The sequence below is a fragment of the Bombus vancouverensis genome, chromosome 5 (genome assembly GCF_051014615.1).
Source record: "Bombus vancouverensis nearcticus chromosome 5, iyBomVanc1_principal, whole genome shotgun sequence".
Taxonomy (NCBI): domain Eukaryota; kingdom Metazoa; phylum Arthropoda; class Insecta; order Hymenoptera; family Apidae; genus Bombus; species Bombus vancouverensis.
Window position 1 is genome coordinate 9855474 of NC_134915.1, and position 20990 is coordinate 9876463.

The following is a 20990-nucleotide window of genomic DNA, read 5'->3' on the forward strand; positions in this document are numbered from 1 at the left end:
TAAACGCGAATTCATACATCGAGAAGTTAAAAAATTTGAAGTTATAAACATCATAAAACAATTAACAAAAACTTTATTAATCGCTTTACAAGGGCAGCTATTTCTTGTAGGATCGGCAGTCTGGACATTTCATCAAAAAAGTCCTATTTCTTTTTTAAGGTTCACTTGTCTCCAAACTGGAAGTTCTTGAAACTCTTCTTTAGTCATACCTAATATTTCCTGATAAAATACATGAAATATGTATCTCTTGTTATTAGAATTCATTTATCACTAATAATTTACAAAACATACTTGAAAATGTTGTTGAGATAAATACAGCTCCAGGTGTGTAGGATCAACTCCTTCTGGTAGTGGTCGTTGTAGTAATTGAGCCGGAGGATACGTACTCTGCGTTAATCGAATCAACTCACTCTCTACAGTTAATACTTCTCCAGGATTTCGACCATCCTAATTACAAATTATTTGTTTGAAAGATATAATTTTAATAACGTTAGAAAATGTAAAAATACCTCTATATTTAATTCCGCTATGTCGTCGCGATATGTCCATGTAGGAAATAGATTTATAAATTGCAAAGGTTCAAGACCAGCCCAGACTAGATAAATCGGATATTTATTAGTTTCTGGATGAATTCTTTGCCAATACTGCATAGCCATTGTCATTGCTGCTCTTCTTTCAGCTTGCCATCTAACTGCTTTACTACCGGACTGATCCTCTGCTCCGGTATTAGGCCACCAGCCTTGCCATATCCATAACTCGTTTTTGTTGTCCAATAAAAATAAGGCTATAATAATAATTTAATAAGTTTATAATGCGTTGGTCCTTCATAAAATTATTACTCCTTCATAAAATTATTAGTCTTTCATAAAATTTTATAAATTACCTGGTTGATGAACTTGGTACAAATCTTCCTGTAGAAAAGGAAATGGAGTTGGTAAAGAAGCACGATGAGGACATAACATTTCTACAGATTTAAATTCTTTAGAAATGCTTGACAGATGAAACAGTCTTGGAGTATGTTCCTGTAATTGATCCTTTTCTAATGATACATACAGTTTTTTGTTCATTTGTCCCAGTGCTGTGCAATAAGATATATCTTATTCATTATTTCCATGTGACAATATGTTAATACTAAACGTAAACTTTTACCTACCATTGATGAATTCTTCTGGTTCCATTCCTTCATCAATTTCAAAAATTTCTATATCACCTTCAGATGTTAAACCAGTTTCTTGAGGACGATTCTTTTTTAATTTTGCTGCTGCATTAACTGCATGCTAGATATAAGTTAACATTGTATATATATATACAGAGTAGTTGGTAACTGGTGGTACAAGCGGAAAGGGGGTGATTCTACGCGAAAAAAGAAGTCGAAAATATAGAATAAAAATTTTTCGTTTGAGGCTTTGTTTTCGAGAAAATCGACTTTGAATTTTCGCTCGGTACGCGTGCGATACGTTATAACGAATCTCACTGTAGATCGTTGTCTCGATGGATATTATCGCAGTTTAAGTTTGTTTTTGCCGTAACGGAAAATTAAGAATACATAATGAAATAATATGAAGTAATCATAAAGTTTATTATTACAAAAATTGCTGAAAATGTTGCCCATTCTGCCGAACACATACTTCTGCTCTTCTAATTAAATTTATATGAACACTTTTTAACGTATTCGATTGTTTTAAAGTATGAAAGGCTACAATAATCTTTTCTTTCAATTGCTCGCAACTTGCGATTTCTTCAGAATAGACAATTGATTTAATATGGCTCCATAAATAAAAGTCAAGCGGAGTTAAGTCAGGAGAGCGTGGTGGCCAAGCTATTGTTCCAACACTACCAATCCAGCCTTGGTAATGTTGGTTTAAAAAATCTCTTACATGACGACTAAAATGTGACGGTGCACCGTCTTGTTGAAGAATTAAACTTCCTCTAGTTCTCAGCGGTACATCTTCTAATAATTCCGGTAGTTTGTTTTGTAAGAAATCGAAATATGCTGCTGACGTTACATTTCCTTCGAAAAAATATGGCCCAATAATTAGATGTCCGATTATGCCAGCCCAGACGTTTACGTTCCATCTTACTTGAAAATGTGTTTCAAGAATAGAGTAAGGATTCTCATTTTGCCAATTATGCATGTTATGGACATTGAACATGCCGTCCCTTGTAAATTTCGCTTCATCGGTCCATAAAATTTTTAACAGAAATTCTGCATCGTTGGCATGCTGTTGAAGCAACCAATGACAAAATGCCTTTCGCGAAATCTTATCATGAGGCATGAGTTCTTGTATTCTGGTGATATGATAAGCATGTAAATTGTTTTCGTGTAGAATTCGAAGAATCGTGAAGCAACTAAGATTATACCGCAAAGAAAGGTTTCTTGCACTTATGTCAGGATGTTCCAAAACGTCCTTTAGTATTTGCTCTTCAACATTTACACTAATGCGTCGTCGACGACCACCATGTCGTCTAAGTTTTTCAAAAGAACCATATTCGCCGAGGGTTCGTTCTGCTCTTTGAATAATACGTCTGTCAGGATGTCGACGATTGGGATACCCGTGTCTGTAATGATCAGCTGCGGCTGATGCGTTACCACCACACGCACCTAACGAAAGTGTTCATGTCCGTATATTCTCGATTGCTGTATGTAGACATGATGGTAGACTAATAAGTACTGATAGTGGATAGCGATAAAAGTCGGATAGTAAGTTAATAAGTAGGAAAACACTTCGGTCACATTGGAAGTGTTTATCAACATAACGTCAATCGAGACAACGATCTGCAGTGAGATCCGTTATAACGAGACGTGATAAAGTGCACGCGTACCGAGCGAAAATTCAAAGTCGATTTTTTCGAAAACAAAGCCTCAAACGAAAAATTTTTATTCTATATTTTCGACTTCTTTTTTCGCGTAGAATCACCCCCTTTCCGCTTGTACCACCAGTTACCAACCACCCTGTATATAAAAATTATTCCATCTAATATTTTGATTTTTGTACTATTCAAAATTCATTGTAATACGAAATTTAATAAGAATACCTGTTTAATATGAGGTAAAGAATTAGATCCATGCCATATATAAATTTTGTTATTTTTAGTGTCTAATAATATAAGTGAACCTCTGCTACGTAATTGACGAGTACTACAAGGAATCTCTATTAAAGACACCTCTGACTCTAAAGTACCACGACATATATACAATCGCCATCGTTCGTCACATTTTGTATTCGTTTTCTTGCCACTATGTACAATCATACCTCCAGAAAATAAATTGAGAAATGCAGCTGGTTCATATCCTTGAACTACACGAATCTATAAAGGTGTGCATATAAATTTAAAATATTAATTCGAGTAATGTTTCTAATCTTCGTTAATAATTACCTGAGGTGCTTGATCGTTATCTAATTCTATAGTTAGTAACGCTGCAGCACCTTGTTCATTCAAAGATGCATTTTGCCCTTGCCAAATAAAATATACTGAGCGATCGCGTCCCTTTGCAGAATGTTTTGACGGTAAACCACTAAGCTCGCGACCTGGATAAAAATCAGTATAACGCATCTCATTAAACTTATAAAACTAAGACATAACATATTTATCAGTATTTATACAGGGTTGTTGGTAACTGGTGGTACAAGCGGAAAGGGGTGATTCTATGCGAAAAAAGAAGTCGAAAATATAGAATAAAAATTTTTTTTTAATTTTTCTTTTTTAATTTTAAAAAATTTTTTTTTAATTTTTCCATCGAGACAACGATCTACAGTGAGATCCGTTATAACGAGAAGTGATAAAGTGCACGCGTACCGAGCGAAAATTCAAAGTCAATTTTCTCGGAAACAAAGCCTCAAACGAAAAATTTTTATTCTATATTTTCGACTTCTTTTTACGCGTAGAATCATCCCCTTTCCGCTTGTACCACCAATTACCAACCACCCTGTATATATTTTTTTAAATGTATTTATGTCAAAAATAATAATAACATTTACCAGTAACTGTAACAGAATACATCCAATATACAATATAACTATCTGCAGAATGAAATTGTCCAACAGATGAATCATCCAGAAGACTATGTGAAAATTCATCAATATGCCACACTTTTATACCCATTGTTGTAACAATGAATTGCTTCATTTGCTGAAGAATTATGTAGTTAATTATTGAAGAATGGTATATATACCATATAATCATTGTTTAATGTATATTATTAAGTAATAATTTTTATTACCTCATCGTCATACCAACCAGTGCCTCTACCTAAATGAGTTCCTTCAAGAACCAAATCAACTGGAATGGTATTTTCTTCTAATAAATTATTAATATTACACACTTCTATAGTTACAGTTCCATCAACGTTCTCTTTACTCTTAGTACCTCGAATTCGTATTATACGAGAAACATTTGGCCAGTCAAGGAATTTTTCCCTGAAAAGTATTGTTTCAACATGTTGTGTCAATTTAGCAAGTAAACACCATTTAGGTCTGACTTTAGCAGATTTTAAGTCTATTTTTGACACGGTGCGTCTACCAATCATAGATGCCGCACTAATTGGACACACAGTGCATTCCGAATAATCATATCCTTCTTGCCACATTTCTGTAGCAAGATGTGTAGCAAGTTTCTTTTTATCAGTTGAAGCTCCTTTACCACTCCATATATATATTTCGCTACCAAAATCAAATACTAGCACCTTATAAAAGAAAAAAATATAACTATAAATAATTAAATTAACTGTAGAAAATATATAAGATGGTTCCAAAACTGTGATTTAATCGGAAAGGAGATGCTTTCTTGTGTAAAAGTAAGACAAAAATATAGAATAAAAGTTTTTCATATGAAGCTCTGATTACGTGTTTTTCAGCTATACTATGATTTCGGAAACATCCCACATATCATGTTAAAATATCTACCTTATTTGGGTCGAGCATTTCAATTTTTGGTATAGTACCCCAATATTTTTCAAGTGGCACCAGTTCTTCATCTTTAATTTCGTATACCATATTTGTATCTATCATGAATGTTTCGTAAAGCTCATCTTCATCAGGATGTCCACCCTCAATGACTATTATTTATACAATGCTATTAATGTTTTACAAGATATTGTTACATCATATATGACACACTACTAGCTTACCATCTACGTTCTCATTTTCTGCACCAAGATAGCTCCAGAATTTTTGTAATTGACTTTTTGTGCAAGTTAATTTATCTTCATTAATAGTAATAACTTGAAACGTTTGGCAACCAAGATCCTTATTTTGCTGAATACTCAATGCAATTTCTGCACCTCGTGCTTTTTCGATAACATTACAATATTTTCCAATGTAATTATAAACCTCTGATTTTGTTACTAGAACAAAATTATCGCCACTATTTATGCTTTCTGCAACTGGCTCGACTAATCTCACTTGTACATGTCTCCGGCCTTTAATTAAAATTAACATCAAGTCTTTGTATGGCTGTAATCTATTCGAAGAAATATTTGTATCTGTTACGTTCCTTAGTGTTATATTACTAAAGTCTTCAGTAGAAGCTAGGCCAGCTAAAGCTTCCATAGCTAATGATGAATTTTTCGCTACTGTAACATGGTACAATAACATAAATATTATAGTGGCACATATCAAGTATTTAATATTCGATAAAGACTTACATTTTTCAACATTTAATTGTTTCATTACTTTTTCTGCAATACCAGTTCGTATCTCAGTATACTCTGATTTTAAGTCAGTACGAGCTGCAAGCGTTTTAAGTGGATTTCTAGACACAAACCGTCGTCGTTTCAATCGTATATTTCGCTTTTGAACTAATCTATAATAATATAAATATATGAGAACCTAAAACTTACTGTATGATTAACAATATTAGTAAAAAATAAAAGGCTTACAATTCAGATTGCGATGTAATCATATCGAAATCGCTTTCATTTAAATCAACAGATTCAGCCTCGCATTTCTCTAATGAAATTCCAGTAAAGAAGGAGGTGAATGTCTCGTCGTCTATCTTAGGTACTGAGACAACAGGTGATACGTTCTTCGCCATTTTCACTTCTTCAGCTATGACATACATTTTTAAGTAATGCTAATGGTGAAAGAAAAATACTCTGATATAACTCCTAAAATAACTATTCACTAACCACTGTCATCGCTTGCAGGTTCAGAGAAGCTTCCTCGTAATTTAATACATGAATCTTTATTTGGACTAGTTGGAGTAGATACAGCATCTTTCATATATCCTGAAAATAAATGATGACGTCCTTAATACTCTACTTAGAGATTTATGTTTAAAAGCGTTGAAAATATTTTAAATAATATTACCTTTCTTTGCTCTAAATCGTTCAGGACGAGGGGTTTTTTTCTTTCTATCTATAATATTTCCTGTAGCTTCAATAAGCGGAGATGATGATCCTGGATCTACGTTTTCCAATTGTTCTACCTTCATTTTACCAGCTACTGTAAACTTTGTTACATCTGGAGCTGCTATTCTTTTCTTCCAACCTTCTGTTGCAGATTCTAACTTTCCAAGACAATCTGCAAGTACTCCTTGTTTGATACTCAGTTCTTCCTTATTCAATGAATTGGAACATACTCCATCCTAATATCAATTTTAATTACTAATAGTAAATAATGCAATATGCTCTGATTTTGCAATAAAATTAATTTAATGTCATTTACCACTGAATTAGATGATTCAGAAGCTATACGTCGTTTCCAGTTTGTATTTCCGCTACGTTGTAGCGCAGCTAGTCGTTCTGCAATACTCATACTTGGGCCATCATTAGTATCTATTGTCGGTATTGCTTGCGTTGCGCTACGACATAGTTCTGGAAGATGTACACCATGCTTTGGTATTATTGCACTATTCGACTCACATTCATTGGTTTTGTTGCTAATCGCATGATGACTAACGCTCTTTGACAATGAAGTACACCTATAAGTAGTTAATTGTAATACATATATACGTTTACACCCATGCCTTTTTACATAATGTAATCTTATCAGTAGTTGAAACAATAAATAGAAGGTTCGACGTCAGGTAAAAGTCATATTTGATAAAACATATTCTACTAAAAAGTGTAGCAAATTTTTTGATCATTTATGCAACTTTTACAAGCCTTATTAATATCTAACATTAAAAATATATTTATATTAATATAGAATTATATTTCATTTAATATAGTTTTTATAAATAGATAAATATAAAATCTGTTACCTGGTTTGTTTTGAAAAAATAGGATGACGATAAGGAGATGCAGCTTCAGCTTTTATGTTACATGTTTCATGACTTACAGAGAATGTCTCACCTCCAGATGTTTGAAGAGTTTCTTCGTATTTCTTAGATGTAGCAATTACAGTTTGAACATTATCTATGTTATTTAATGCAGATTTGATTTTTGTTCTATTTAATTCATCCTGAGTACTATATTTGTGAAAAGGCACTGTATACTTTTGTTTAATTTTATGTTGCCTACCTTCTATATGGTTATCTTTTTCACTATAGGCACAACTCAAACCATATTGCGTTGGATAATTATTTTCCATTATGCTTCCTGTCTGTATATAACGGTTTATATCAAAACTAAAGTCCATATTTATATTAAATCATTTATTTTTCCTAGTCAAATACTATTTACCTTATTTTCTTCCAATTTTAAATTAGGTTTTAATTTAAAACGCGATGAAATATCACAACTTTCAGATGTCCGTTGTTCTAATTCTTCAGATTCTTTTTTAAGTACAGATTTTATTAATTTCATTCCTTCGAGTTCAAGACTTTTTGTTTGCAACGAATTATGTGCTTGTAACGCGACAGGTTTTAAAATGCTTTTCGGCAAATCACCTTAAAATTGAAATAATTAGAATATTGATAATTTATATTATACAAATATATGTTTCATAATAAACATACAAAGCTTACTAGTATCTAACGAACATTGATTAATAGTATTTAATGGAGATATTCGAGATGCTACTTCGACTTCTTCGGATGTAACTGGTTGTGTTTTATAACGAGCAGCCGGCCGTCTGCGTGAATGTCTTTCTAATGGCATGGTATTTGATACTGAACTTTTTTCGGTATCAATTTTTTGATTGAACAAACGCACCCGTTCTGCCAAACTTAATTTAGAAGGGTCAAATTCATCATCAGTTGTAGTTTCTGCCAAACTTGATTTTTTAACTGATGTGACATTGCGTTGATTTTGTAGAACTGCTTCCTGCACTTCTTGAAAAGTTATTGGTTGTGTGTTAAATCTATCATTTCCTTGATTCTTTCGATCTCTATATCGTTGTACACCATGTGAACCTTTATTCGGTGTTTTTTGAGACATGCCATCCTTTTCCTTAGAATTTGCCTTTTCGTGCAAAGTTTTAAAATGCAATGTCATTTTGGAAACACTGTTGCTGCGATGTACACTATTATTTTCTTGGATGTTTCCATCATCTGCTTTTTTTTGCACACACAACATTTCATTATTTGAACCCTCTTTATCACTCATTCTAATGGAAACTGAGGTGCTATTATCAATATTGTTATCTACAGGTCCATCTGAAATCACTTTATTTCCTTCTTTGTTTTCAAATACTATGACAGTTTGCTTTTCCTTGTCTGTGAATTTCTCTTTCGTTGTGCTACAATTAAACACATTATTATTTTGTTATATGTTTTCTACAATTCAAAACAAGGAAATGTGATTTACATAAATTGTTATAAAATTTAAAAACAATATTATTTTAAGCCTTACAGTGCAAAAATGTTGTGACTTATAGTTTAGATGTATACACACAAGAAGACTTAATAAGTACCTATTACTAAAACTTATAAATCTTTTTTCTTTAGTAATCTATACTTTGGTTTATGCATACACTTCATACAGGTAAGTAGAAAACAGAAAAACACCTTAAATTTAATACCTTTTGTAAGTTTTGAATTGTGTTTGAGAAAAAAAAATAAAAATCTAAAGTACTATCTTAAATCAGAAGTAACTTTTAGATGGGCATACAGGTTGTGTGCATGCTCTGATTCTCTGTTTTCTGTAGCTTTTAGAATTGCTAGGTGATCTATAATTAAACTTGGCACAGATTCAACGTCTTGCCAAAGTTACATATTACTATACAGACTAAATACATAAACAAATGTATATGCTACAGAATACTATATATATCACATTGATACACAATAATAAGTTGATAAAAATTATAGGATATATTTTAATGAAACGTTTAGCATAACAAAATCCCAACACAATTGTTGTTTTCTAGATATAAATAATATAAATAGATATAAAAGGTATATTTGAAAAATATAATCCTTAATTTCATAAAAAGTAATACCTATTATAAATGATGATAGCTTAATTCTTTAATATTACCTGTACAATTTGTCACAAGGAATAATAGAAGTCTTGGCACTCTCATCATCTAGGGAAGGAGCTGCTTTTAAATAGATGTTACTGGTCGTTAACTTCACTTGTGATTTTTCTTCTGATATAGCACCTACAGATATTAACTCAAGAGATCTTCGTTTGTTAAGTACACCAATGAATTCATTAGGAATATTAGAAGGTTGTATATGGCCCACAGATTGTGCTCTTTTTCGCAAAAATAAATTTGTTGGTTCTGTACATATATCATCACTAATGACTGTTTCATCATATAAATTTAAACGGACTCGCGATTCGTTGTCCCTATTGCCAGGTTGCTTTAATATAGGTCGTACAGCATCATTCTCCAATACTCCACTTGTTCTATTTTGTAACGTACGATTTCTAAGCATTGACAATTTTTTTGGTGAAGTCAATTCTGTCTCATAGTTACATTCATCTTGTGAATTTTTTCGCGTACATTTCAAAATAGTCTTTTTAGGTTTATCGTCATGTTCATCCGATTCTGTACTGGATTTCTTTTTTAGTATTGGTCGTGGTTCTAAAGATGGTGGATCACTACCAAATGATTCTTCTCTACTATGCTTTTTCTTTAGGATTGGCCTTACTTCAGAACTATCAAGTATTTCTGGACCAGTGACGTTTGTTGCATCCATTGTAATGGTCACGTGATGATTAACAGTAGTCATTCGTTGACTATTCGTAGATTTTCTTTTAAGTATACCTTGTGGTTCTGCAGAACCAACCTGACGATCTTCTCTATCATCTTCTCTAGATGATTTTCGTTTTAATATTGAAGTAGGCTGAAGATCTGGACTCTGATCCCTTTTAATAATTTCATCCAAAGATGATCGTCTTTGATTTTTTAATATCGGCCTGAATTCAGAATAAGTATTGTCAGTAGACGAAATATCGGGTGAACAACTCCGCCGTCGAAGAATTTCGCTTTCATCCAAACTACTGCGCTTTTTTAAAATACCATGTTTTTTATGTGTTAGTTCCCTAACAGATGGTGAAAATGTTACAGGCAGAACTGTATGATTCACAATGGTAGATATATTTTGGCCTGTATCAATATCAGACATCTTATGTTTAAGAATTGAAACTGGTGTATGTTGATGACTTAAAGATCCATCTTGAGAGTGTTCATCATTTGATTTTTTCAAAATAGAACTTTTTCTTGGAGATAATTGCAATGCACGCGTATTATTCGTACTGTTTTCCGTGACTTGACATGGAATATTAGATGAACGATTTTCCAATCGTAATCCATAATTTGTTGGCAAATTTGACTGTGATTTAAGCCTTTCTACGCGTTCTATTGCAGATTTTGTTAACGCTGTTAATGCGTCAACTCTTCGCGAAACTTCTGAATCACTATGTCCGCCACTACTGCAAAATTAAATTATATAACGATTTCAAATGTTAGTGTAAATTATAAAAGCTACACCATAAAAATATTAACAAACAGAACTACCTAGTTCGTTGTATATTTGAATGTTTACTGTTTGCAAGAGAATTCAGTGAAGGCAATGTATAAGTTTTTGGACAATTTTCTTTAACTTTCGGGCAAGTGATTTTTGAGTCAAAAGGCTTTTTACTTAGATTAGTTGCTTGATGTTGATTACTAGAATATGAAGTAGATATTGTATCAGATATGTAGCCTTGTTTATTTGATTGTCTTCTAGTTTGTCTAATATTACATTCAGCTAAAACATATACAAAATTTTTAATAAAGTAAAATTTGTAGTAAAGAAGTAAATAAATCTTCTTAGATTACTTACATTGATTTGAACGATCTCCTGTTGCTGTTTCCATATTAAGTGACCGATTTAAATATGATTTTCTTTTGTAACTTTTATCCCTTTCTCGTGGCGAATTTGTAATACTACTATTACTTGATATTGGATGTTCCTGCATAATATTGTTAGGTATTGTATAATATATTAATATACTTATATTCTATAATCACAGTAGATATGATAACTCACATCTTTAATTGATAAACTAGTACTAGGTTGGTGGCCCAAGGGTGTAGAATTTTCTGACATACCTAATCTTCTTGATAACACTGTTCCACCTATATAAATGCAGTAATTATTATAAATTATGAAGCACATACATATGCAGATATTAAATTATATCGATCTATTTAAAATGGCTATAATATGTAACTTACCATTAGGTGATATAATGGAGGCAGCTCGTAATCTAGAAGCTTTTGTTTCACGAACTGATGCCGTTTTATATAATGTAAGATTCTTACTACTCTCCTTATTTTCTGATCTTGAAATCAATCGACTATTTTTTTCCAACATGGGGTTACGACTTTTATTCTCTATTACAGAAAACATTGACAATTGTTGATATCAAACTGAAGTATATTACATATATACCAAAAACTGTACTTTTTGGCAATTGTTTTTTGTACCAATAATATATAATATAGAACTTATTGAGAGAATTAAAAATATATGGACTATATTTACTATTATTTAAAATACTTACTATTTATGTTACAAGATGTTATATTCTTTTTAATTGGACATTCTGAATTTTGTTGATTATTATGTACTTCATTATAGTGACAACAAATATTATGATTTTCATATTGTGTGGAATTATTTTGTGTTTTATTTGAAGTTCCTTCACTGGTTGCCATTAAAACTGTGGCTCCAGCAGCTACCATTCCTAAAAGCAAATAGTTATTATATCTAATATTTTTAAAGATGCTTCTTATTATTACTTAATTATACATACACAAACATATTTAATTTCTTGAGATCCAAAAGTATAGGTCATATAGGAGATAAATATAAATATAAAATTAAAAATTTTTGTGATTTTTGATAATATAATAATATTATATATTTTAATAAATAAAAATAATAATCGCAAACGTTTTGACAGTAATTCATTTATTCCTTATCAGTTTAGAACATATGTATACATAGTTTTGAATCTAAAAATAATGTTAACAAAAATTTTCACCTGTTTCAAAACTGAAATTTAACCATACATATTGTTACAAAATATAATACGAAAGATTCTTATTGAAAAAAGGTAACTCTATATTTGTTAAATTTAATAACGATATTTAAAATGTTTACAATGTTCTAATGTTATACAGTATGAATTATAACAAAAACTCTCCTCACACTTACTGATCTAATATAACTTTTGTTTCATTGCAGCTGTATCACGATTTCAAAAAACAAATTTACAAATAATCAAGAACGCAACCAGTGACGCAGATCAGTTATGTCGTTATCACAGCTATTCAATAAGTACTACTTATAAAATACATATAAAAAGCACCCATTAAAATCGGGCAAATATACAAAATATGTGAAATTCAAGTTTTATCGTAGACAAAAATTTTACAACGGAAAGAAAAATTCGTTCGCAGGAAAGATTGCACAGGTATTAGTCATTACAATTTCTCTCACTCATAACGAAGTAGAACGAATGAAACCGAAGGTAGATATTAAGTGAAACCAGATGGCGTTACTTGAATTAAATAAATATATATTGTTATAAAAGAATAAAAGATAACACGTGTATAATTCATTGGAAAATACTCAAATTTTTTAAAAACTTAAGATTTGTCTACTTCTTTTTACTGCTATACGTTTTAATATCCTTTAATTAATGTAAGAAAAAATATTCCATAATATAAGTCGAAAATTGAAATTGGAATTATGTATACAAACATTGTATACATAATTTATTGAAAATGTCATTTTCAAAATGATTTTAAAACATTAATTTTATATAAATCATGTTGTAAGTATTAATGTTTTGTTTATAATTAAATGCCTGAATATTGAAATAGAAAGTAATTATGCAATAATTGAAGAAAATAGTAACAAATATTTGAAGTATTTGTTGTGTCAAATACATAGTATAGTCATAATTTTGATCTTTTTATAGAAAAATGATATTTCAAACCACTTTATGTTGAAATAACTGAAACATGGACAATACAGAATTATTATTCTTTGATACCTTTTCACATGATATTTCTGAAGTAAGTGTTAGGTTATTTTATTTGCTTCAAGTGTAATATAATAATTTCAATAAAACTATTTGTTTATTTCAGGAGCTTAATCTAGATTTAGTACAATTTCCAAAACCTGTTTATATAAGTGAAGTTAGAATTATTCCATTAGGTGCTAGAGTACAAGCTGATTTTCCTGGAGGTGTTCGTTTAGGGTATTGAGTTATTTCATAAAAGTTATACATCAAGATAAAAAATTATTTTCTTTTAATAAATTATTTTATTTCTTTTATGTGTGTTAGGGCTACAAATCCATCTCAGTTTGAAATTGAATTTTTTGTAAATGATTTAAGTAAACCTGGTGCTTCTACATTTGAATCACTCGGGGAGTTGGAATATAAGCAAAATGTTCATATTCAATTAGAATGTGAAAGAAAACAAATACCAACAGATGGATTGGTATTAAGAGGCTGGTATACTACAATTACTTTAGCAGTATATGGAACATTAACAAAATCTTTAAATAATCCACAAGAAGTTGTTAGTTCGGCTGCTGGTTCTGCAGCTTGTGTTAGTGGGTTGGAAGAAGTTGTAGAAAATACTACTCAAATTTCAGAGCAACAATCCGAATGGTACTATGAAAATCAAGCACAAACAAACTCAAATGTACGTTACTATATATATGTATATATACACGTATATATAAATTAGACACATATGCACACACATATTTATAAATGTATAAGACTTAATTTGGGAATAATAATCATAAAAGATTTATATGAAATTTGTAGGAAACATGTGTAGCAGCAACCCCCCCTCCTCCTATACAACCAATTCAAATAGTAGAATCATCTAGAAATTCAACATCAGATACTGGAAAGACAGAAATGGGACATTGGGAAGAAGATGCTACAAACAGCACTTTAAAATCTACGAAACGTCCTTCTTCACCACCTTCTGAATCTTTAGTTTCTTTAAGTCCTGAAAGTATATCGGCTGAAGAAGAAGAAGCAGAACAGGATGGTGGTGAACAAGAAACTGGAGAACCTTTTGAGCCTATATTATCTGATGAAGATATAATGGCAGATGATATACCACCTACTGTAGAATATGAATGTGAAAATATTCAGCTAAATAATATTTATTCCATAACACCACCTGATCTGTTTGAATTAGAAGAATCATCGAATGTTGTTGAAGAATACCACATTAACAAAGAAATGCTGGATAAGATTCATGAAATATTTCAATCTATATCAAAGTCAGTTTTACATTTTAATAATGCTTCAGGTCAAGAAAAAGAGGCATTTGTTCATAATTGCGAATCTTTATGCGCAATACTTAGTCCTTTTCATTTGAATAATACGGATTTTAATGATTTGACTAATATCGTAAATGCTGGTTTGGATATGGACCTTGCATGTGCTCAACCTCAACCAGCTTACAAAGTTCGCCATGTTAAAGTTGGTGTACGATTAGCAGAAGCTTTATGTAAACTTCCACAAGGTCCAGATATTCTATTGAAAGTAGATGCACCTTACAAATTATTAGCGCTATGTATGCGCGAAAATGTAGCACTTCCTGTAAAACTTTCCGCTCTTCGTACATTGGATGCTGCATTAATAAGTCCAATAATTGTTCGAGAATTTCTTATATCAAAAAGTAATTTATATAAAAACGCTTTAATGATGTTAGATACAGCAAAGTTAGCAAGATTAAAATATGCTTTAAGTTCCTTATTAAGGAAAGTTCACACATATGAGTTTCTTGATGAAATGAAAGAAATTGATGAGTTGGCTATTACTGAATTAACAAATACATATATATGTTCACCTACATTAATGGCTCAACCAAAACGGCAACTTCCAGCTGGAGTACAAATGGAATTTGAACGGGAACATAATCGAAATCCTCGATGTCATCTGATAGCATATTTCGAATATCATAAACTTTTATATCATATTCTATTTGCTCTTACTTCTCCAAAATCAGATTTAAATTTAATTAAAGCTACTCGACGTTTCCTCTTACGTATTTCTGATACAAAAGAAGGCTTATTATATTTATTAAAAGAACCAGAAGTTACCAAATTAATTTTAAAAGCTTTGAAATGTGATTTACCTGGTGCAGGATTGGTTTTAGCTTGGCGTCTTCAAGTTGTACAATGTTTATTACATTTAAAATATCAACCTTCAGACTGGATAGCTTTAAAAAAACTTCATTCTTTCTTAATATTTCCTGAAGGTTTACAAGCTGTAATAACAGTACTTTCTAAAGGAGAATTTATTGAAATTTTAATCCCCTATCTTTCTGACTCAAATTTGTGTGAATTCTCTGCAGAAATTATATCAGCAACAATTCGCTATTCTGACCAAATAGAGGTATTTCAAAATCGTGCTGGAATTATTTTAGAAAAGTCACGAACGCAAGCTGTATTGAAAGATGTTACATCATATCTGACAACAGCAGCGCAGCCATCTCATTGGAATTATGGGGATGTCTCACCACTTGTTGCATGCATTAGAAAAAATGCAGATAAAGCAGCCTCTCTTCCAGGACAATTAATTACAGCATGTAGAATTTTATATTATCTTGTCTTTCCTTCAAATAATGATGTGGATCCAATGGAACCTTATATTGAATTAAAATACAGGAATGCATTAACTCAATTGTTTGCTGCTGATGGTTTGACAGCTCTTATTGCAGTTATGGTAAATATTTCGGAATTCTATGAACAACCATTTTTACATCGTGCAGCTCTAACAGGCAGAAGAGGCTTAGCATTGGTTGCATTACTTCTTCCATGTGTGAGATTAACAAGAGCATTATTGGAACGTCTTGTGAAGTGTATGGCTACAGATTTCAAAGATCTAACAGCTGTAATACCATTACTTGGTGTTTATTCATTAGTAGAAGCTATTGCTCCTATTCGAATTGTTCAAACTTTGTCTGAGGAAATAGTAGGGACACTCTTAGTATTTACACAGGCTGTGGATTCAGATGGATCTGGAAATGTAGCAAAATCATTATGGACTCAAATGTTAGGCGAAGTTCTCAAGATGGTTTCTCTAAGCCCATGTAATTTCATACCAGGCTTGAAACTTTTAACACGTTTATTACCACCTGTTTTAACTTCAAAACAAACAATGCTGACTGAAGATGCTACCCGAGTTTTAGGTCTTAGAAAATTATGGTCTGCACATTTACAGGCACAAGCTAATAATTTAACTGAAACATTACGATTGCTTTGTGCCAGTTGGAATAAAGATTTATTAATTCTTCTCTCAAAAGTATGCAAACAATTAAGTGACTTAGCAGCACCTACAGCACTACTTGTAGGTAGATGTTTATTAGATGGTGTAATAGCTGCTACACCACTAGAAAGTAATGTTTTAATTCTTGCTTTACTTAGTGAACTTGCAAGACATGCACCTATGAAGGCTACTTTGTTAACTTTAACTAGTCCTGCATCTAGAGCACAAGTTAAATCTGACCAAAAATATCCACCTGTTATTGAAATGATGTGCACTGCACTTAAAAATACAAACGATGTTAGGATGCAATATGAAATTCTAGATATCTTTGAAACATTGTGTGATTGTACACTAAGTCTTATGCAAGAAGACGTCAATGAACCATTTGAAAAAAGACTCACTCATTCAGTACCAAGTAAAGAACCACTTTTATCTATTTTAGCTGTATTAATTGATATATTAGCAACTAGCACAAAATTCGAACCCGATATATTACAAAGTACACTTCGTATACTTTTGTCTCTTATTAGTCATAATTACGGTTTATATCATGTAAAAAGTTGTTTAGAAAATAATCCTGATGCATTACGGTCATTATTAGACCACATTTTGGTATTCGAAGATCCAGAAGCTCAACCTGTTATAGATTTAACTATAATGTTTTTAGAAAATTTAATTGCGTCTGAGTCACAAGGAAGATCTTTGTATTTACGTATACAGCAATTAGCAGCTTTAATATTATGGGATAAGAATGATCATCCTTTGGAAAAGATAAAACGTGCACAAGAATTAGTTGAAATCTTAAAATCTGCAGAAGATAAAGAAGAAAAAGAACCAATTCCAGAAATGTTAGAGCCATTATTGCCAACTCCTGAAGCTCTATTGAATCAATTTTCTCAACGATGTTTGGGTACTCCAGATTTTGCTTCTAAACGGCCAAAGAAATTTACATTTATGTGTCCAAATCAAGCTTCAAATGAAAATACAGTAGATTTATTGGCGCTAGCAGCTGAACTGCTTCCTACCGACTTTAATTTGTTAACAGAAGCTCAAAATTTATGTTCTAAAACCCCACCTGATGATGCTACACAACCATTACAATCAAAAGCTCAAACTGATGATCAAGAAAATAGAGATGTACAAAAACAAACAACATCTCCTGTTTCTAAAGTAAAACAGCCATTCGGTAAATTGCATATATTTGTTATATGTTTATTGTAATTATTTGTATTGGCGCAAAATTGGTAAAAATTTAATTAAAAAACTTTCCTTTACAGTTACACCTATGCGAGGTCGAACACAATTCACTAATTCTTTAAGAGGAGGACCAGTAGTGGGAAGTGTAGGCAGAGGAGCAGATCCATTTAGATCAAGACCACCAAATACTTCACGACCACCTTCCCTTCATGTAGATGATTTTGTAGCATTAGAAACATGTGGAGCACAACCAACTGGACCTACAGGATATAATAAACTTAGCATTCGTGGCACATGTCCTTCACGGGCAATCAACACAGGAACAAGGAGTCGTCCTTGGACACAAGAAACTCGTCCTTCTTATCTCCGCTAATTTGCTTCAGAATTCTAATGTTCATTAATGATTTGATATCTTCAGGGTATCATTATATTAGATAGACCAATTTAATTATTTTAATTACTACTAAAAATAATTATTTATATACATAGATATAAAATGGAAACATGTAGAAATATTTGCTTTTGTACAAATTTTATTTTACAACGATGTAACTATTTCAAGTCAATACGAATACAGATCGATGTAAAAATGAAATTATAAACAAAATAAAGATTCATCTTGATATTTCAAGAATATCACTTTGCACTTTCTCTTTCCAATTTTCATATTTTATTTTAAAGTTGTTATAATCTTTCATAATTTCATTAATTGCTTTATACTTGTATTTATCCTAAAATATTAGTAAATATTAAAATAGATCATTATGAATTATACATATTTCAGTTATTTTAAAAATAATTTATATACCTCATTTCTAATAATTTGCAACATCAATTCATCGAATTTTTCTAAAATATTCAATATTCGTTGCGATGGTTCAATTCTATTCTTCGATATATACTTCATTAAATACAACACATAAGTAAAGTTTCTAACACTACACGCATTGAATATTAATGTTTCTAAAATCACATAATTTGGTGCATAACCAATGGTTTCCATTTGTTCTAAAAGTTCTCTTCCATCCTTGTGCATTCTGCATCCAATAGCTAATACTCCAAATGTAACAATATTTGGTATCAAATGATGAAATTGAATATCATTGAGTACTTTCTATAATGTAATATAAATAATTGATATTATTTACATATTACTTACTAAGAATAAATTTGATTAAATTATAACTACTTACTTTAGCAGCTTCATATTTTCTTCTTAAACATCTCCTTTTAATAAGCATATTAAAAGAAGTTATATCAACTTTTAGTTTATTTTTAACAATATATTTAAAAAAAGAGTTTTCTGATTCTATTGTAGGTGGGAGTAAATCCAACATTAATGTTATTGTTTTTATATCAGGTTGCACATTATCATTTTTCATACGTTTTAAGAATTTATCAATTCCACCAAATAAGAGTAATCGATTTTTTTTTAATATGTCATTTAAATTTAGGGTTAATAGTGGATTCTTATCAATTGTATCTATATTTAGCTCTTGCTGTTGTCTAGAATCTCTATTATTTGAGATAAAATAATTATTCTTCCTAAGTACTGAAATAAGTGAAGTAGTTAATACTGGTGGAAAATCTAATAAATCTGGCCTTCCTGTTTCACTGAGTTGAATTTGAGTTTCTATTAATTCTGGTACTATAATATCATTTACTTTTAAATCACCAAATTTTGTATCTCTGATTGTCCTTAAAAGAAGATTATAATGAAATATAGTTGGCTGTATTTTACTTATTCTCATCTTATGCCACAAAACTAAACCATATTTTAGTCCATTTTCTTTATCATTGATTATTGCATGAAACAAAGCAGCAATTATATCCTGTGTAAAAATGCCTTTATCCTTTGCTTCATCTGCTATTTCAAAAGCAGTCGAAATTTGATTATGACGACCATAAGCTCTAATGAGAGTTGCATAATGTATATCAGACAAATCTATGTTTCTCTTATAAAAATATTCTCGTAAAAATGACAAGCGATCTAATGCTTCTTGTGTATCATTTGTTTCAGCACAAGCATTAAGTAAACTATTATACACAGGTGCATTAGGAGTTAAACCCCTTTCTCTTATGTTTTTAAATAATTTAAAACATTGTTCAACATCACCTTGCTTAGCAAAACCAGAAAGTAATAGTCTATACATATATAAATTAGGTTTATCACCATTTTCTTTCATTAAGTCTAATATGTTCAGAGCCAATTGTAAATTTTTATTATATAAATGAGATTTAATAAGTTTACAATAGTCTTCATAACTTAATCTTTGTTTCTTTGGAACTATAACTTTTTCTGCGAATCTTTTTTCTTCTTTTTCTGCTTTATCCATTTCAATTTTTTCATACTCCTCATATGAAAGATTTCCAAATGTATTAATATCTTCTGACAATGTTCTTTTACAAAATTTTTTATTAAAAATTGAAAAATGTGAAAGACTATCTTTATTTAGTGTATTTAAAATATATTTTTTACCAAATTGGTTTATATCACAACATAACCACGAATGTGTTCTATTATTGGTATAATTAATAGAATTATATATTTGTAATGAATATAAGAATTGTTTCGTTCGTTTAATGGAATAATAACGATCAATTACATAACCTATAATAGTTTTTGTTTTTGGAAAACAACTTTTTTTAAAAAAAAACATGATTAACAAATTAGTAAAATGTTTTAATTAATATGTTTACGCTGCATACTCATAAGATATTTTCTTCTGTCTTATTATTTGTTATTTTAGGTCTTTTAGTTCTATTAGTTTTAATGGTTGTTATTTCCAAACAAATATCTAAAATATAAATATTATATAGTAATTAAAACATATTCCTATATATTTTTTTCTTTCTATAAAAAAAGAAAGTTATAATAGGATTTTATTATTATCTGAATTTCTTTTCTGTTATTATGAAAGATGAAAGAACAATTTTGAAATAAAGGTTATTTAATAAATCCATATATATTAAAAAGTTAAATCATAAAATATTATATTAATCTACTTACATTTATATGTTACATAGAAAACAATAAATATTTCAATTATTTAATTACCATTGTTTAGTTACAATAAAATGGCACACTAGCGCTACGTACAATCAAGTACAACGTACAACTACAACCTTACAACTAACCATAACGGTACAGTAGTAAAGCCAG

At 30.6% G+C, this 20990-nt stretch overlaps 3 protein-coding genes across 11 annotated transcripts; 1 reads left to right on the plus strand and 2 right to left on the minus strand.

Annotated features, from left to right (window-relative positions):
• Window positions 1–56: 56 nt before the first annotated feature.
• Window positions 57–12675, minus strand: Svil (Supervillin). 8 transcript variants are annotated; one of them, XM_076618798.1, is made up of 27 exons: window positions 12538–12675; window positions 11882–12064; window positions 11553–11711; window positions 11365–11453; window positions 11158–11287; window positions 10851–11082; window positions 9362–10765; window positions 7900–8621; window positions 7625–7830; window positions 7463–7544; window positions 7204–7357; window positions 6666–6921; window positions 6309–6585; window positions 6128–6226; window positions 5879–6047; window positions 5645–5802; window positions 5129–5572; window positions 4905–5056; window positions 4223–4684; window positions 3981–4131; window positions 3379–3530; window positions 3037–3309; window positions 1154–1277; window positions 884–1078; window positions 510–784; window positions 292–447; window positions 57–219 (listed from the first exon to the last, which is right to left on the minus strand). In XM_076618798.1, exons 2-27 carry the CDS (start codon window positions 12060–12062, stop codon window positions 133–135), a joined length of 6789 nt encoding a protein of 2262 aa, XP_076474913.1. In that variant the 5' UTR covers window positions 12063–12064; window positions 12538–12675; the 3' UTR covers window positions 57–132. The 8 variants fall into 8 exon arrangements, with proteins under 8 accessions (XP_076474913.1, XP_076474910.1, XP_076474909.1 ...); XM_076618795.1 differs by having other exon boundaries at window positions 7204–7544; window positions 7909–8621; window positions 9362–10762; XM_076618794.1 differs by having other exon boundaries at window positions 7204–7544; window positions 9362–10762.
• vir (VIR_N domain-containing protein) lies at window positions 12672–18200 on the plus strand. 2 transcript variants are annotated; one of them, XM_033341478.2, is made up of 6 exons: window positions 12672–12796; window positions 13307–13403; window positions 13476–13588; window positions 13676–14039; window positions 14168–17816; window positions 17908–18200. In XM_033341478.2, exons 2-6 carry the CDS (start codon window positions 13350–13352, stop codon window positions 18198–18200), a joined length of 4473 nt encoding a protein of 1490 aa, XP_033197369.1. In that variant the 5' UTR covers window positions 12672–12796; window positions 13307–13349. The 2 variants fall into 2 exon arrangements, with proteins under 2 accessions (XP_033197369.1, XP_033197362.1); XM_033341471.2 differs by lacking the exon at window positions 12672–12796 and adding an exon at window positions 12889–13159.
• A 140-nt stretch (window positions 18201–18340) lies between these two features.
• Window positions 18341–20965, minus strand: LOC117160617 (pentatricopeptide repeat-containing protein 1, mitochondrial). Its single transcript, XM_033341488.2, has 4 exons — window positions 20838–20965; window positions 19021–20625; window positions 18636–18941; window positions 18341–18558 (listed from the first exon to the last, which is right to left on the minus strand). The coding sequence occupies exons 2-4, from the start codon at window positions 20485–20487 to the stop codon at window positions 18442–18444; spliced, it is 1890 nt and encodes a 629-aa protein (XP_033197379.2). The 5' UTR covers window positions 20488–20625; window positions 20838–20965; the 3' UTR covers window positions 18341–18441.
• Window positions 20966–20990: the final 25 nt, after the last annotated feature.

Bases quoted from the DNA above. Each gene is read 5' to 3' on its own strand.
- Svil (XM_076618792.1), bottom strand. From the start codon at position 12,062: ATGGTAGCTGCTGGAGCCACAGTTTTAATGGCAACCAGTGAAGGAACT. The intron at 5,803-5,878 runs GTAAGCCTTTTA...ATATTATTATAG, and splicing joins ATTACATCGCAATCTGAATT to ATTAGTTCAAAAGCGAAATA. The intron at 4,132-4,222 runs GTAATAAAAATT...ATAATTCTTCAG, and splicing joins CTGGTTGGTATGACGATGAG to CAAATGAAGCAATTCATTGT.
- vir (XM_033341478.2), top strand. From the start codon at position 13,350: ATGGACAATACAGAATTATTATTCTTTGATACCTTTTCACATGATATT. The intron at 13,404-13,475 runs GTAAGTGTTAGG...TGTTTATTTCAG, and splicing joins TTTCACATGATATTTCTGAA to GAGCTTAATCTAGATTTAGT. The intron at 13,589-13,675 runs GTATTGAGTTAT...TATGTGTGTTAG, and splicing joins CCTGGAGGTGTTCGTTTAGG to GGCTACAAATCCATCTCAGT.
- LOC117160617 (XM_033341488.2), bottom strand. From the start codon at position 20,487: ATGTTTTTTTTTAAAAAAAGTTGTTTTCCAAAAACAAAAACTATTATA. The intron at 18,942-19,020 runs GTAAGTAGTTAT...ATTACATTATAG, and splicing joins GAAAATATGAAGCTGCTAAA to AAAGTACTCAATGATATTCA. The intron at 18,559-18,635 runs GTATATAAATTA...CTAATATTTTAG, and splicing joins TGCAAATTATTAGAAATGAG to GATAAATACAAGTATAAAGC.